Source organism: Limulus polyphemus, unplaced genomic scaffold (assembly GCF_000517525.1).
Source record: "Limulus polyphemus unplaced genomic scaffold, Limulus_polyphemus-2.1.2 Scaffold6933, whole genome shotgun sequence".
Classification (NCBI taxonomy): Eukaryota; Metazoa; Arthropoda; class Merostomata; order Xiphosura; family Limulidae; genus Limulus; species Limulus polyphemus.
This window is the reverse complement of record NW_013672543.1, coordinates 1-18,057: the sequence shown is the minus strand read 5'-3', so window position 1 is coordinate 18,057 and position 18,057 is coordinate 1. Positions and strand designations below refer to the sequence as shown.

The window sequence follows — 18,057 nt, the reverse complement described above, 5'->3', positions numbered from 1 at the left end:
AAAACAAACAAATATAATAACATTATAGGAGGAAGTGTTACAATTTACTTTTAAAACCGTTAAATTAAACGAACTAATGGTGTTCAGCGGTTTGTAGTCAGAGGTGGTCACTAAATATTTCTGTAATTCTATGACAGTAAGATGATAGTGATCATTTATGACGCAGATAGAATAGTGATCAGTGGCCTCTCCCTACATGTATGACAAAGACATGATGCTGATCATTCCCTACGTTTATGGTGTATAGTGATCACTGAGTCCCCTTACTTTTATGACGTAGATATAATAGTAACCATTGGAGCCTTCTTACGTCTGTAGTTTAGATATAACTAGCCATCACTAATTAACTGGAGGCTCTTATAACATCAATGTTAAGTTTATTGGAGGATATATGTATTATAATGAAGTGCTGATCGCAAATCATCTTCATTTTTTTGTCATCGGGATGAAACGACATGACAATTTTGAAATCATGACAAAACGGGGAGTTTAAAGGAATTATCAGTAATACATACTTAATAGCAGTCAGAAATGGCAGAAACTGCAAAGAAATCAAAAGCACATAAACAGAATATTATTTTTTAGAAACATTTAATCTGTATTAATTTATACAACATTTATGTTTTAAGTTCTTTTTCATCTGATTAAGTGTACATTATATTTCCTTTTAGACAATTACCATGACCAAAAAGGAGGTCCTTGGCCTCTTGGTTCTTTTCATCGTCTACGTATTGATAGGTGGCGCTGTTTTCATGGCTCTCGAAGCACCGTTAGAGGAGAAGATGAGAGTACAGTTGAAAGAGACCAGGAAAACCTGGGAAGGTAAAAAATTTGTTTGTTTGAAGCTATCTGTTGATAGAAAAAAAAATGTGAAAACAAAATACATCAAGTAGAGTCAGGTAAGCCCAACTAAAATCATACATGGTAGATCATCAGGTTTAGCTAAAATCATAGATGGTATATCAGGTAGGTCTACTAAAAGCATACATTGTGGGTCAAGTAGGCCTAGCTAAAATCATACTTGGTAGATCGAGTAGGCCTAGCTGAAACCATACATAATAGGTCAAATAGACATAGCTAAAATCATACTTGGTACGTCAAGTAAGCCTAGCTAAAACCATACTCGGTAGATCGGGTAGGTCCAGCTGAAATCATACATAGTGAGTCAGGAAGGCCTAGCTAAAATCATATACAGTGAATTCCCTTTACACTTTGTTACAAAAGAACTGTCCACTTTATAAAATAATATATTTTTAGTATAATTTTACATAATAATTTACTACACAAAATTTGTTTGTAAGCATGTTTTTTTCAATAACAATGTAAGATGTTTAATAGTAGCGTTTCAATGTCATTCAGTCGTAGTGTTATGTTCATTTCAACCATAATGAGTCATTAGCTCCATTGGGAATATTTTCAGTTATCGATCAGCGGTGCACTGGAGAATAAAGAATATGCACCATTTCTGCGTCAGAGAGCTAACTGTCAAAGTATAGGCAGCGTAATTCTAGAGTAGTAAAGGTCTGAATTCGCTCTACTTGTATCTTTGTACCATTTTATTTTATCATGCTAAAAATTTAAAGTCTGCAAAAACAAGACGTTGACATTTACGTATTCTACTTCAACAGCAAAAAAATTATCAAGTCTATCTAGAGCATCACTCATTACTGTCGGTTCGTTTGATGTAAACTGAAAGGGGTTGCAATCTTAAAACAAGGGCTTCATTTTTACCGTCATGTTTCCAATTTTCCAGCTTTTTTTGCTGTCTAAGTGTTAGCTATATGATCGCGGCAGGACTGTGTTTTCTGGCAAACGTTTCTCGCCTGTTACGGTAGATTTTCCAAACCTTAACACAGCTACTGTATAGCATCGGTACAGCGGGTGGTAATAGAACCATGTAGCAAATGTCTTACTTGGCTCTGTCAGTTATGGCATGACTTAAATCTGGGTCAGACTAACTGTTTGATATTATTCTATCTTTCCATTTCAAATTATATTTAAACTCATGCAGTGATGTATTTTTGGAAACCATTGGGGGTTACTGTGAAATATATATATATATATATGTTCTCTGATTTGTATCTCTATTTTATTATGTCATAAAAACAGTAATAACAAAATCCTTATTTTAAGTTCGGTTAAAAGTAATTTGGTTGATTCCAATGTGATCTCGTTTTTTCCTAACTAAAACTAAACGAAATTTAGCTAAAAATTCTGTAATCTCCCATAAGATTTAACTAAAATTGGAAGAGTGTGTGTGTGTGTGTGTTTATATCCTGTACAGATGTTTGTTTCCCAAGGTACACTTTAGTGTTGTGCATTTGTTTATATTCTGTACAAAGGTGTGCTTCCCAAGGTACACTCTAGTGTTATGTGCATTTATATCCTGCACAGAGGTGTTTTTCCCAAAGTACAATGTAGCATTTTTGTGTATGTTTATATCCTTTACAGAGGTGTGTTTCCCAGGGTACACTGTAGCATTGTGTGTGTGTGTTTATATCCTTCACAGAGGTGTGTTTCCCCGGCGTACACTGTAGTGTTCTGTGTGTGTTTATATATCCTGCACAGAGGTGTATTTCCCAAGGTATATTCTAGTGTTATGTGTATTTATATCCTGCACAGAGGTGTGTTTCCCAGGGGTACACTGTAGTGTTCTGTGTGTGTTTATATATCCTGCACAGAGGTGTATTTCCCAAGGTATATTCTAGTGTTATGTGTATTTATATCCTGCACAGAGGTGTATTTTCCAAGGTACATTCTAGTGTTATGTGTATTTATATCCTACACAGAGGTGTATTTCCCAAGGTACATTCTAGTGTTATTTTTATTTATATCCTACACAGAGGTGTATTTTCCAGGGTATATTCTAGTGTTATGTGTATTTATATCCTACACAGAAGTGTGTTTCCCAGGGTACACTCTAGTGTTATGTGTATTTATCTCCTACACAGAGGTGTATTTCTCAAGGTACATTCTAGTGTTATGTGTATTTATCTCCTACACAGAAGTGTATTTCCCAAGGTATATTCTAGTGTTATGTGTATTTATCTCCTACACAGAGGTATGTTTCCCAGGGTACGCTCTAGTGTTATGTGTATTTATATCCTGCACAGAAGTGTGTTTCCCAGGGTACACTCTAGTGTTATGTGTATTTATCTCCTACACAGAGGTGTGTTTCCCAGGGTACACTCTAGTGTTATGTGTATTTATCTCCTACACAGAGGTGTGTTTCCCAGGGTACACTCTAGTGTTATGTGTATTTATCTCCTGCACAGAAGTGTGTTTCCCAGGGTACACTCTAGTGTTTTGTGTGTTTATATCCTGCACAGAGGTGTGTTTCCCAAGGTACACTCTAGTGTTATGTGTGTTTATATTCTGCACTTAGGTCATGGCTCTTATCACCAAAACAACCACGACGTGCACAGTATACATCAGGAGAAACACTCAATAGAAGCCCGTGCTTGAATGATCAACTATATTTGTAACGTGTTATTGACACAGTGTTATGCAGTTCGTATCAATTAATTATTTGAACGTTGTGCTGTTGGTGAAAGATGTCCTCAGGAATTGTGCTGCTGGCTCGCGCAAAGATGTTAGAATAAGGCTTTTAATTGAATCGTTATCATGGTTAATATCCTGTACGGACACTTAATTCTAATATCTAACTAGTAATCATTTTATTGTTTAATTTGCTAAATCTCTAAATTCCTTACAAAACCAGTGGCCATAACGGTGGTTTAAGTATTCACGGTAAGGTAGTAGCGTTGCCATGGTTAGTAACATATACGATCATCGATTTATAATTATTAATCAGTAGGTATTTTATCATGTATATATATCATTTGATAATAAAATGATTACTAACTAAGAATTCGAATTAGGTGATCGTATAGGTTACTAACCGTAACAACGATTGATATACAATCGCCTTAACCATATAACAAATACATGGGCCTTAAAGGATTTCAGAACCTTGCCCCTAATTACGAACCATTAAAATTATTTTTAACTACCCTCTTACATTTGTTTCTATCTTGTTATTTTACTACTGAATACCCTAGTTACAGCTCTAATAAACACAGCTTTTTTTTTTCTGTTTACTAATGATAGCGCGTCTTGTTCGTCATTCTGAGAAACTAGATTCATCGTACCGCGAACATCAATAATCGGGTAAAAGTTATTAATTTATTGGTTATGATGAGAAGTTGTTATTATATCATGCCTTTTTGTGTATACATCAAATTAGCCAGATAAATTAAGTAATCTAATTTGCTCTTTGAGACAGATAAACTACTACGAATGAATCATCCAAACTTTACTAAAGGAGATATCCAAAGACTGGTGCACCACCTGGCGGAGGCGAGGAGTAAAAACTTAATGGATGATTACGGAAACAATACCCACCTCAACTGGAGTTTTTACAATTCTTTTTTCTTTGCAATTACTGTTGTTACAACAATCGGTAGGTATAAAACATTGTTTGACTAGTAAATTACTGGAATTTTGTTAGATAATCTATATCGTAAATCAGCGTTTCTAAGTGTGAACGACATATTTCTCATTACATTGAAGTAATATATATATTTCGGTAGGTAAAATAGACATTATAAAGGTGACACATTGGAGGTCACAATAGATCTAACATAATGTGTGGGTTATAGGGGAGTTACATCAAGAAAATATATATATAGTTTGGTCAGATAAACTGACCTAAAATCATAAATGTTGGGTCAGACAGATCTAGCCAAAATCATATATGTTAGGTCAGATGGACCTGGCCATAATTATAGATGTTGAGTCAGACAGAAGACCTAACCAAAACCATACATGTTGGATTAGACAGACCTAGTCAAAATCATACATGTTAGGTCGTATAGACTTAGCCAAAATTATACATGTTCAGACATATAGACCTAGCCAAATTCATACATGTGTCAGATAGACCTAACCAAAGTCACCTATTATACGTCAGACAAATCCAGCTAAGCTCGTGACACTAGTCCATTTAACAAAAGATTAGTTCAACTAACTTATAAATGATATATATACATAATTGAACAGATAGATATAGTCTGACCCACATTGGCAGGCAAACATAGCTAGTGTTTTGTCGTGTTGCTTCAGAGGAATACTAGTCATTATAGTGGATAACTTTCTTGAGTTGTTCCTCATCAATTTGTAAGTAAAGTTACTCTTTTTACCCGTTTTGATGTCTTTAGTAGTTTCATTAGTGTGTTGAAACATACATAACGAGTTGCAAAAATTATTTCATAGATGTTGAGCATTCTGAAAAAACAAACCTGAATAAAACAGACTAAAAAAAGATTACGAACAGATTTTTGTAATATTTAGTAAATAACGATATTCATGCTAAGATTCATTTATTAAAACTTAGATTAAATAATGATCGTGAATATCTTTATAAGTGGGCTGGGCATTGCTGCAAAAAGCATTTGGAGACAGTAAGTGGAAATTGAATTACAGGCGTATTAAAGTACTTACTCATTAGTTTCTCCTTTGCTGTTTTCTCGATCAAGATAGTCCCACGAACAGTCAACAATATTGAAGTCTAGGATTTGCAGAGGCCATGCTAAGCATACAAGGGTTTTATCTGCTGTCTATTAAGATACTGGTTTACTGTTTTGACTGGAAAATGAAATTTCTCTCAATAAGTGACGTCCCGAAGGAGCAGCCTGGTGAATGAGTACTTGCTTATATTGGTCAGAATCTAGGTCTCGATCAATACCGCAGAGATCACCAACTAGGGTTGTGGTTAAACAGCCACACTTGGATGTGAAAGCTGCCGACAGTTTTCCTTTCATCTCTCAACACGAACGAACTGGTATCTATTGGTTCTCAAACTTTTAACTCATCAGATCAAAGTAGTTTCTCCTTATGTTGCTGTACAATTAGTTGTTGTTTTTTGAAAAATTGAGTCTTCTGTTTGTTGTCTTTCTAGAACAAAAAGTGCTTTGGTGAAAGTGTAAGTTTTAACCAGTAAAGTTCTAGAGCAAGGTGCTAGATGAAGAAAAAAATCTAAGCTATTTAACGCCTGATCTGGAAACCTTAAGTGGTTTTCAGGACCTGCTCTGGTCACCAGTGGTACCAGTTTCATTCTATCTTTTGATTGTTTTTGAACTCCAGATTTTGAACCTTTCATTTCTGCAGAACTTTCCCTCTGACTGTAGCCCTCTTTATATAAAGCAATTATGCTATGCCCTGCGTCATCATATACTCTGTGTCTTAGACCCACGTTTCGTACTTGAAATTCGAACAGTCATGTTAGGGTCACGAGTTAAAGAACATTTTTGCCTACTTTTCACAAAAACAAATAATGATTTTAGTGACAAAGGGAATATTATTTAATACTTTTACAACAGAAAATTAATAAATGCTTGGAATGTTATATGATGTTGGACACAAATATAACGACTACAGCATTACAAAATCTAAAAGCTACATAGAAACATAATTATTGCCAGTTCAGACATTCTTACTTTTCATTTTTTAGAATCCATTGAAATCAAGTACATGATTAAGGAAAATAGTTAACTAAATAAATATGAGTTTATAAGTTAGCATTATTACTATATTACAACCTTTCGCACAGGAGGCAGAATACTGGTCTCTAAATATGAGTTTGTATGTTAGCATTATTATTAAATTACAACCTTTCGCACAGGAGGCAGAATAGTGGTCTCTAAATATTAGTTTGTATGTTAGCATTATTACTATATTACAACCTTTCGCACAGGTGGCAGAATAGTGGTCTCTAAATATGAGTTTGTATGTTAGCATTATTACTATATTACAACCTTTCGCACAGGAGGCAGAATAGTGGTCTTTAAATATGAGTTTGTACGTTAGCATTATTACTATATTACAACCTTTCGCACAGGTGGCAGAATAGTGGTCTCTGAATATGAGTTTGTATGTTAGCATTATTACTATATTACAACCTTTCGCACAGGAGGCAGAATAGTGGTCTCTAAGTATGAGTTTGTAAGTTAGCATTATTACTATATTACAACCTTTCGCACAGGAGGCAGAATAGTGGTCTCTAAATATTAGTTTGTATGTTAGCATTATTACTATATTACAACCTTTCGCACAGGTGGCAGAATAGTGGTCTCTAATTTATGCATATTAGTGTATGTCTAAATCTATATAAGTATAATAGTATTGTCTGTTATATGTCCATGTAACTACTCTGCAGGATGTGGGTGGATCTTCACCTAAAGTGGTATGGAGGTTCATCAGGTTCATGCGAGGGTATATAAAAATTTTCAGTTTTGCATTTTACGTTTTGTGTTTTTTATGGGTGTTTTTTTTTTCCACGCTAACTCACCTTCTGCGGATGGATGTTCACCAAATTTGGTATGAAGGTTTATTGAGTCCATGAGGAGATACATACAAATTTTCAGTTTTGCATTTTGCAGTTTTTATGGGCGTTTTCGCGTGTGTTTTTTACCACTACTTCGCCCCCTTTAGGTGGATCTTCACCGAATTTGGCATAGAGGTTTGTTTGGTCCATGGGGAGATACATAGAAAATTTCGGTTTCACATTTTGTGGTTTGCAGTTTTTATGGGCTTTTTTGCATTTTTTTTTTACAATTATATATAAGGGAGGCAACTTTTCGTGTCCTAGGATAACCTTTCATTAATCATGAATTTACATAATTGCTATCGATGGAACGGGTACTCTAACCAGTATACGAGTTAATTAATAAACGTAGGCCACAATTTTTGTGAACAACGAAGCACGATTCCCTTATATCACAACAAAGAATGGTTGTGTCTTTCTTTAGAAATACAAAAAAAATGATTTAGTTTTAGATACACAAAAGGAGAAGGAAGACAAAGTCAGCATTCTTATAATATATGATAGAAAAGACGTACACTTTGAATGAATTGTATAAAAAGTATTAGTTCAATAACGATAAATAGTTATTTAATGCAACCACAGACTTTCCAGCCATCATCGAAGAAACTGTAGAACCTATAAACCATAAAACAGCTTCAACGTATGATATGCAACCACAAAGTGCCCATAAAATAGTCTGATCGTTTTGTTTTTTTTTGTTTTTTTTTGCTGTTTTTTGTTATGGTTGGAATATTTCGGTACTAGCGAGGTCTTGTCAGTGTATAAGAACATGATCTGAATTTGAAAGAAACTCTATACAAATATTTATCAGAAACTTCTACTGGGCAAATATCTCTCAGTCGGATAAACAAAAGCAAACTGAAGACCTGAAAACACATAAAAACGGAAATGAGTAATGTTTCTATTTGCGGCTAAGCCTACATTCTTTAATCCTTTTCAAATCTTAACTGGCAAACAATCAACTCAGACAGGTTGTTTAGGATAAGCTTTTAGAATGTCGATCTCATTAGATACACGACAAGACTGCTCACTAAACAATAGAAATGAAAAGTTAAAAAACAAACCTCTGTGTTTGAATAAATGTTCAGGAATATACGCTAACAATTTTACGTGATCGTTTCAGGAACTTCATATTTTTTATTTTTCTGGTGTTGCTTGTCGTTTTCTATTATAAGAAAACGTTGTCGCGTCTGTGCATTGTTTTCGGTATCCTTTTTTGTGTTTTTTCACAGTAACTTAGATCTTTCTTATTTCATGTATTTAGTTTCATATAATAAAATAAATAAAAGCATGTCATTCATTAGTTGAAGTATATTTTTGTTAGTCCTATCGAATAACCGTTACTCATTTGGTTCTTATTAATGTAATAATGTATATTTTAATGGTCCTTTTCGATTTTTATTCGTAGAAACAGTTAATTGCATGTTTGCTAGTATCGAGTTGAATTTAAGCTGTAAATAGCTATCTCTTATGAATTCGATGATATGGTAGTCGATTGATTGTTTTTGTTTATTTGTTTTAATGAAAAGCTACTCAGTGGGCTATCTGCGCTCTATTCAAACGGGGAATCGAACCTTAAATTTTAGCATTTAATGCTTTTAAACTTAAAGGTGATCCACCGGGAAGCGATATATATATATATGTGTGTGTGTGTAATAGATGGTCAGTTTGTCTTTCGAGCATTCAGTTAAATACAATGTATTATTGGTATTGATATTGCCTTAGGCTTAAAAGTTTGTTTTTACTAAATGGCTTCCACGATGGCTCAGCAGCATGTCTGAGTGCGTATAACGCTAAGATTGGGTGGCCAGAGAACAGATAGCTCATTGTGTAAATTTAGTAAATTTTTCTTACATCTTAACTCTTGGCTTAAATCGTATTTTTGACGTTCTTAAAAACATGTTTTAAATCTTCAAAGAAAAAAGAATAACATTTATAATAATCTTCAAAAAGTTTAATATTTATTTATTAAAGAATAAAATAATTAGACAAAAACTGGGGATTAAACTGCACGAATATATTTAGGCCTAAACGAGAAACTGAAGAAACGCCTCTGTTGTAGGCTATGGCCATTTAGCGCCATCTACCGTTCCAGGAAGAATCTTCTGTGTGTTCTACGCTATGATAGGAATACCTATGACGGGGATCCTCCTAGCGGCAATCGGTGATCATTTTAGCAAACAGTTGCTAAGCAGTTTAGAAAGAGCCAAAAAGAGCTACAGCTCCAAGGTGGCGCTAGCGATCAATGCCTTGACTTTCCTCCTTCCGTGGTTTGTCGTGTTCATCATTCTTCCAGCAGGTATCTTCATGGTCATCGAACAGTGGACTTTCTTGGAAGGACTCTATTATTGTTTCATTTCGCTCGCCACCATCGGCTTTGGTGATTACGTAGCAGGTAAGCTTACACAACAAAACATATTTAATAAAAATAAAAAAGTAAAATTAAATGTGACATCGTTTTTTTGTTTCTGTTTTTAATTTCGCTCAAAGCTACACGAGGGCTATTTGCGCTAACCGTCCCTAATTTAGCAGTGAAAGACTAGAGGGAAGGCAGCTAGTCATCACCACCCACTGCCAACTCTTGGGCTACTCTTTTACCAGCGAATAGTGGGATTGATCGTCACGTTATAACGCCCCCACAGCTGAAAGGGCGAGCATGTTTGGTGGGACGGCGATTCGAACCCGCGACTCTCAGAGTGCGACTCAAACGTCCTAACAACCTGGCCATGCCGGGCAAATGTGACATATTTTTAAAACTTAAGAGCAAGTCACGTAACTAACTTTTCACCTGCCCTAAATAAATTATTTATTCTAAGACTTTCCGCCTGTACCTTTAAGACCAACGTATTCTGGATATCACATCCAACAAACCTTAGCTTAGTGGAACGAATTTAGACCGATAACTCCTACGACTGAACTAACTAATGTGTTTTGCTACGTAGAACTAGAAACTTAACCCAAAGAGAAAGTATGCCCTAAATAACATAGAAACATTAGGCATGACTTATCGGATTTATTGTGCTAGTTCAGTTAATGTTTGTTTCACAGAAACTTTTCGGGTCAGTTGAAGCTTTTTACTTAGACTCTTTGTCCGTTAGTGCAGGGATATGGGTTTGTATTCAATTTCATGAACCTTTACTATCAAATCTATTGATTATGATCGCTTAAGTTACATTCTTATTCAGATTTGTATTTTGTTCAGAAAAGGGTCGGGTGTGACATTCTGGCTAGATTTCTCAAACTGTAAATTCGAAGCCTTGCCACAAAAACATGCTTTTCACTTTGGGGGGAGAGGGTGGCTATAAGAACCACTGTCGATCCCAGAGGTGGCGGGGAGTGCTATCAACTAATTGCCTTCTCTCTGGTTTATCAGTTCCAAAGGGTGTCCATCCCCGTAAACAAATCCTGTGATACTTGAGCACGACCCCACATTTGGACAAGCTATCTTATGAGGGGGAGGGGTGGATCCCAAGAGGTACCAGGAACACAAAAGTTGATGCCAGGTTTTGAGTTCAGCCTACTCCTAGACCCCAATAATTCTTGGGTGATCCTTCAAAGGACATTATCACCTTTTACATCCCCTTGATAAAGAAGCTACGCCATATACTTAAGGATACTCCCAAACCATCCTGAGTCCACCTGCTAAATTTGGTCCTGATAACTCCATAATTATGGGAAGAGTTCGCGGACAAATAAAGAAATTCATACACAACGTGAATAAATACAGGATACCGCTAGATGGAAAAACATAACAAATTACCGAATAAAATTACATTCAAATGTTTCTCTTGCCAAGATAATAATCCCATTAAGATCGGTTTTCAGCTCCCAAAAGATATTACTTTCAAAAAGGTCATTAGATCAATTATTGAAATGTTTCGCCATGATGTACCAAGAATTAACAGCTGTCATCTACGGGGTGGGTGGGTGAAAGTATCAGTGTCAATTAAGGCCAGCAGTTCTGCATCCTCAGTACTTGCTAAAGAAGAAGTTCCAGGCCTGGGTCGCTTTGGATGTCTGATTTAATAGGCTCTCTAAGGAAGAGTTCTTGCAGCGTGATTTACTTCAAAGATTATCGCTTATCGTCTCGAATTTTACTTTCATTTGAAAGATATTCATTACTTGCTGCTGCGGATAGTTAGGGCGAGATTGACAAAATTGTATACGAATCTTTACAGCTTCCAGAGCATCACTAAAAGTATTTTTGACACTTCACATTGCAAATAATGGCTTGATCCATAAGCTGTATTAAACTTGTTATGTTGGATGGGGCGGGGGGAGAGAAACACAACGAAGTTGTTTTCATTAACGAACATTTCTGCTTCAGGATGTGCTTTACAGTTATCTAGGAATGGAATAACTTTGCTATATCCTGGTAAACCAACTTGCCAGAAACGGTTTATCACTTGACATACAAAAGAATCACCAAACCATTCTTGAAAGATATTCTGCGTCATCGAAGCATTTTCACTACTCTTGTAAGTCACTGGCAGATGCTTAACATTTTAAAAGCACAAAGATAGGAACCTTTTCTAATAACTAGAGGCTTACACTAACATCCTGTGGCACGTGCACACAGAACACTGTCCCTTACCAATAGGGTCGCGGGTTCGAATCCCCGTCACACCAAACATGCTCGCCCTTTCAGCCGTTGGCTGAAAAACTGGTCTTTAAGTTCAACACGAAACTCCTTAATTGTTTTATACTAGCATAGCCTAGTGGTTAGCTGCTATCATGCTAGATCGTGAAGTTGACACAAGCTACGGAACTTCAAACCCACAGTCTAGCACACAAATCATTGGACCGTGCTCTACCTGATCCCAAAATTAATCAATGAATCATGATTTTTCTAAAAGCTATAAAAATTTGGTAGTTATTATTATTATTATTACAATCTATTAAAAGTTAGGTAAAATGAAAGCAGGCTGTAACTTAATTTTTAAGAAAATTCTGGAAAGTAATGATTTTGTAAATTTCTCCAGAATAATCACTTCTTGATATCTCAGGAAACTTTTATGGGGACTACATATGGATATACAAGACAGGCGTCATCTTCTGGATCATCTTTGGTCTGGGGTATCTAGCAATGATTCTCAACTACATCTCCCGAGCCATGCGGTGCAAACAAATCCGTCGAATGGAACATGGCCTCTCGCTCAGAATCCACCACACTCAACGGAAGGTGGAGAAGAGAGTGGAGGATATCCATCACCTCCTTCAGGAATTCGTCATTAAGGTAGGTGTGAACTGGGAAGCAAGTCCTGATGAAAGCTGCCTAAAGTTAATGGGTCAAATTGAACTACTTACTTAAAATGGGAGAATAATACCACCCATACTTTTCCATTAAATACTCCAGTCGTTCGTCATCAAAATAGTTTCACTGTACATGAATATTTTGTCACATAATATTAATCTGTCGATCACAACAAGAATATATATATGTATGTATATATATGTGTGTGTATTTAAAACCTATTCCAAAATTTATTCTAATTAGTTATTTAGAACAAAAGCCAGTCCTTCGTTGTTATCCTGGTGCAGTAATTAATTATTTTTTACTACATTGTATATTAAATTGAAACAACGACCCCTCCTCCTCCTCAATCCTGTTCAAAGAACATTGGGCATGACACTGGTTTTAAAGCACGATATTTCCATACTAAACAGACACTTTCCCATAATGGAAAGTGGAATTATGCGGGAGTCTCATTTTAGATAGAAAATAAATAAGTTTTGGAGGTGAGGTTGCAATCAATTCCAAAAACAGGCCTCGCATGCCATCTGGTTCATGGGCTATTTCGAAACAGATCGGGATGGCTGAGATCACGTTTGAAGGGTTTGAAACGTAATCGTGTTTATAACGACTGCTGGCAAAAGCAACTTTAATTAAATCTAAGTCGTATAACTGGGGGGCCTTAGTTCATGACAAAAATCATGCGTAAGTTGAATAAATAGTAATAACTAGACAAAAGGGTTAAAGGTCACATTTGTATTTTGGGTTTCCGCTCAATTATTACCAATCTGTAACTTATATAACTTTAATTAATTTCTGGTATTTATTTTAACATACTTTATAGTTCTTTTTGTTTCTGTTATTTTGAGTTTGATTGTACTGTACGATATTGAATATAGCGCACAGGAATTTTACTTGGTATTTACAACATGACCAGCACCTTATGCGACACGTGAGCTAAGTGGCCAAGTTAAAGGCCATTCAGGTTTAGACCAGGCTATTATTTTTGTTTTTAGGTTACTAACGAGAGGGGGGAGGGGTAATCAGCTAGCAGCATCTGCCTATAATGCGGTTACGCTTATCCGAATAGTAGGATTGCTGTCAGAGTTATAATGTCCCCCACAGATGAAAGTGTGGAATGTGTTCGTCCGTATGTTACGGCTTGAACCTTAGACATTTGAAACCTCAGCCCAGGAAGTTAACCATTAGGACCTGCCATACTCTCGATTTTATTATAAAAACAAAACTTAAAGTAAATATAAGCTTGCTTGCTTTCATACTGCTGTATGGAGAAGTTTACTTGGGTATTTGTGTGTGTGTGTGTGTGTTTGTTTCTTTTTCTCTATCATATTTCACAAAGTGGTTTAGAATTACTCATTAAACATTTATAATTTGTGGTATTCTCCGAGAACATTTTCCCATATATATTCAAACGTTTTCTTTTCTTCAGTTCAGAAAAGCACATCCCACAAAATATAACCTTACGTGAAGATTAAGCCCTTAAAAGTGGCGTTTATTCCAATTCTTTGAATTTTAAAAACTAATAAAGTTAATGTAATCCAGTACGCTTTGTAACTTGATAAATTTGTTATTTCTGAAATATGCTTAAATTAAAGAATTTTGCTCTTCTCACTTCCGTATTTAATATTCCATAATATTTGAATACAGCAAAAGGCTCGTAGGAAAAGGCCCTCTAGGACTGGCTCGCTGTCCTTTGGAAAGCCAGATCATCTTGACAGTCCGACAGGTAGTGATGGCACGGACAGTCCTCGGGACAAGAAGACGGAATTACACCTTCAGCGGTTAATACAGCTCGTGGAAGCACTAAGACACGAGACTAGCACTCAGCGACACAGCAAGTGCTTAGATCGTCTAGAAGCATTGGATTTGGCATCATCTTCAGACCTTATGTCGTCACGTCGGCACAGTCTGCCAGTAGCTCTCTCTTCAATCCATATCCAAGATGAGACAAAAAGTCCGACTGTCATAAATAGAAGTCAGCTTGGTTTTCATTCTTCATCGTACGTAAATGGTCATCTAGCCAAACATGGACGATTCTCAGAATACCATAATCCATTTCTTGTAGGAGGCTTTCTTGGGGTTCCAAATGGAAATATTAAAACTTCTAATTGTGAATGTGATGTCAGTGCTCAAAGAAACTACCCTAAGTCTGATAAAGAAAGTTTAAAAAGTACAAACTTATGATGTTTTACATATCTTTGTCAGCAATAAAATGGCGCATAAGTGACTTACGATGTGCCTTCTTCTCTCAAAGTAATCCTCCCCTCCTAATACAAAATGATAAGAGTATCGTTCTAAACATAAATTTCACTAAGTATTTCTCAGTGTATCTAATGTATGGAGAGATGACACTTCATCGATTATAAGCCAGTCCCGTGATAAACTTATTAAGTTATTATTCGAATAATCTTGTCATATTACAAACATAGTAGGCTGTTATTCCTATAAACCACTCACGTGACAAACTGATTAAGTAATTGCTCTTATCCACGAGCCATGTGTCAGTTTCATTAAGTTCTTATTCATATAGTCCAGTCACGTGACAAACTTTTTAAGATCTTATTAATATAAGCCAGTCACGTGATTCACTGATTTATTCGTCCAGTCAGTTAAAGTAGCGTGATTACGCAACTAAACACAATTTTTTTCAACCGCCTTCCAACACATCCTGAGAATATACTCTCGTGAGTGCAGAGAAAACGAATACTGTCTTAGCTTTTGTCAACAGTAGCTATTAGTATAAGCATAATGTATTGTAAAATGCTGATGAACAACATTTATTATATAAGTTAGTAATGGAAGAAGTTTTAGTCTTATATTTCTTAAATAGTACATTTATTCAAATATTTTATTTGTTCCTAACATGGGTGATATACCTTAGACTGCTGAGAATTAATGTGTTATTTTTGTTGAGAGATGTTTACTTCTTCATCAAAAGTAATTGAAATTTATCACAAGTTTTAATTCTTTAACATGCTATCTGTGTTGATTCTTCTTATGTCATGCCATGTTTTATGTTTTTTGTCATGTTAGATGTATACACAGATAGTCCATTTTGTAGCTTCGTGTTGAACAACAATTAAACTAACTAGTTGCAGTGTTTGTTTTTCTGTTATCTTATCCATGTTGTTCGTTTTTATGTCATGCTATCTGTGTTGTTTGTTTTTCTGTTGTGTTATCTGTGTTGGTTGAGTTTCTGTCATGCTATCTGTGTTATTTGTTTTTCTGTTGTGTTATCTGTGTTGTTTGTTTTTCTGTTGTTATCTGTTGTTTGTTTTTCTGTTGTGTTATCTGTGTTGTTTGTTTTTATGTCATGCTATCTGTGTTGTTTGTTTTTCTGTTATGTTATCTGTGTTGTTTGTTTTTATGTCATGCTATCTGAACAGAAAAAACAAACAACACAGATAGCATGACATAAAAACAAACAACACAGATAGCATGACATAAACAAACAACAATGTTATTTGTGTTGTTGAGTTTCTGTCATGCTATCTGTGTTATTTGTTTTTCTGTTGTGTTATCTGTGTTGTTTGTTTTTCTGTTGTGTTATCTGTGTTGTTTGTTTTTATGTCATGCTATCTGTGTTGCTTGTTTTTATGTCATGCTATCTGTGTTGTTTGTTTTCTGTTATGTTAACTGTGTTGTTTGTTTTTATGTCATGCTATCTGTGTTGTTTGTTTTTCTGTTATGTTATTTGTGTTGTTTGTTTATGTCATGCTATCTGTGTTGTTTGTTTTTATGTCATGCTATCTGTGTTGTTTGTTTTTATGTCATGCTATCTGTGTTGTTTGTTTTTATGTCATGCTATCTGTGTTGTTTGTTTTTTCTGTTATGTTATTTGTGTTGTTCGTTTTTATTATGTTATCCATGTTGTTTGTTTTTCTATTATGTTATCTGTGTTGTTTGTTTTTCTGTTATGTAATGCGGTTGTTTCGGACGCCATATCTAAAATCATTCCATGGCTCCAGCATTACTTGTCGTAATAGATTTAATGGATACTCAGTTGAGTTAGTTTATTGAAAACTTCACCTTAGTGGAAGTACCGTCTGTATCAAAGTCACCATGATCAATCAACCCTATAAATATTAAACTCTTTCAAGCACAAGACTTTCAAGTAACCGTAATGTCGGCATTCTGGCTTGACACGAAACCTAACATAACAGTGGTGGTATATGCTCCAATGCACGTTTAAGAAATAAGATTAAAACTTGTACATATTATATAAAACACACACACACACACTATAAAGGGGTCCGTCCTACTGTACAGCCTCAGTTTTACTTAAAACTGTGGTGGCAGGAGGAATGATTTTTGACTAATTGTCAGAACGCACTATACTCTCTCAGCTCGTCCAGATCACAGGATGATCGCACTCTTTCAAACTTAAAACGTTTTTCATAATTCTAAGAAGTGATATACTAAATTAAAACATATAAAAGGAAAAGACTTATTCGATATCCTGTATATCGTTACCATGGCGTGTATTTAATATTGATTATTATGTCTTAATTTTACTATACGTTTTAATGTTGAGTTTAGAATTCGCTTAGGTTCTCTTAATCAACTCCCACTCTTATTGAATCTGGCTATAAAGCTCGCCAGGTGTCACCCCAAGCATATAGAAAGTAGTGATTATCAGTAGTTACCTACTGGACTGCGTATCGATAAACTTTACGTCTTTCAAATCAAATTTCTAAATTATTATTTTAACCAGAGGCCTCGTAGTAACAGCATAGATCATTCCATGACGTTCTACTTTTCTTGTGATAAGAATATTTCTAAATGTAGGTTTAGTGTTATAGAGTAACCTTCCAGGACTCCTAGAATTGTAGAAGCTCTAATTATAGCATTTTATATCATTTTTAAATAAATATTGTCTTTGTTTCATCGAAAGGTATGATACTCGTTAAGCCTAACTTCATAATTAAAAACCAGTATCGATTCTCGGTCAGTTTCACGTAGCTTCAGTTAGAAAAATTATAATTTTAACTAATAATTAAAATTAAACTGACAAGCTGTAAGAGACTGATACCAGTATGACTTTAAGTCATACGTTTTATTTTTAAGTTTGTTTTGAATGGCCTTTGTTGGTGAGCTGAAGACACTCGAATAAATATACCTTTGCAAATATTTGTAACTTTTATACATATACCTTTGGGATTGTGTAGACATTTTCTTTGAAATAAATATGTGTTTTAGACTTCGACTTTCACTGTAGTTTTTATATCTCTTTGGTCTCTCTAAATTTTTCTTTTTTTTCAGGGAGGAGGAGTAGCTTTACTTGCAGAATTGAAGCAATTGAACAGTAAATACCTCACATTAAATAAAAAATCGGCTATATGTATTTATAATAAAAAAGCTGTACTTATTGCTTATTTTTACAGTGAATGACAGTGTTTCTTTTTATATATATTGTTAC

At 35.1% G+C, this 18,057-nt stretch overlaps 1 protein-coding gene across 1 annotated transcript; it reads left to right on the top strand.

Moving 5' to 3' along the window:
* Window positions 1-629: 629 nt before the first annotated feature.
* On the top strand, window positions 630-15,869 carry LOC106474192 (potassium channel subfamily K member 16-like). Its single transcript, XM_013934884.2, has 5 exons — window positions 630-822; window positions 4,286-4,462; window positions 9,447-9,779; window positions 12,391-12,620; window positions 14,286-15,869. Exons 1-5 carry the CDS (start codon window positions 681-683, stop codon window positions 14,820-14,822), a joined length of 1,419 nt encoding a protein of 472 aa, XP_013790338.1. The 5' UTR covers window positions 630-680; the 3' UTR covers window positions 14,823-15,869.
* The last annotated feature ends 2,188 nt before the right edge of the window (window positions 15,870-18,057 follow it).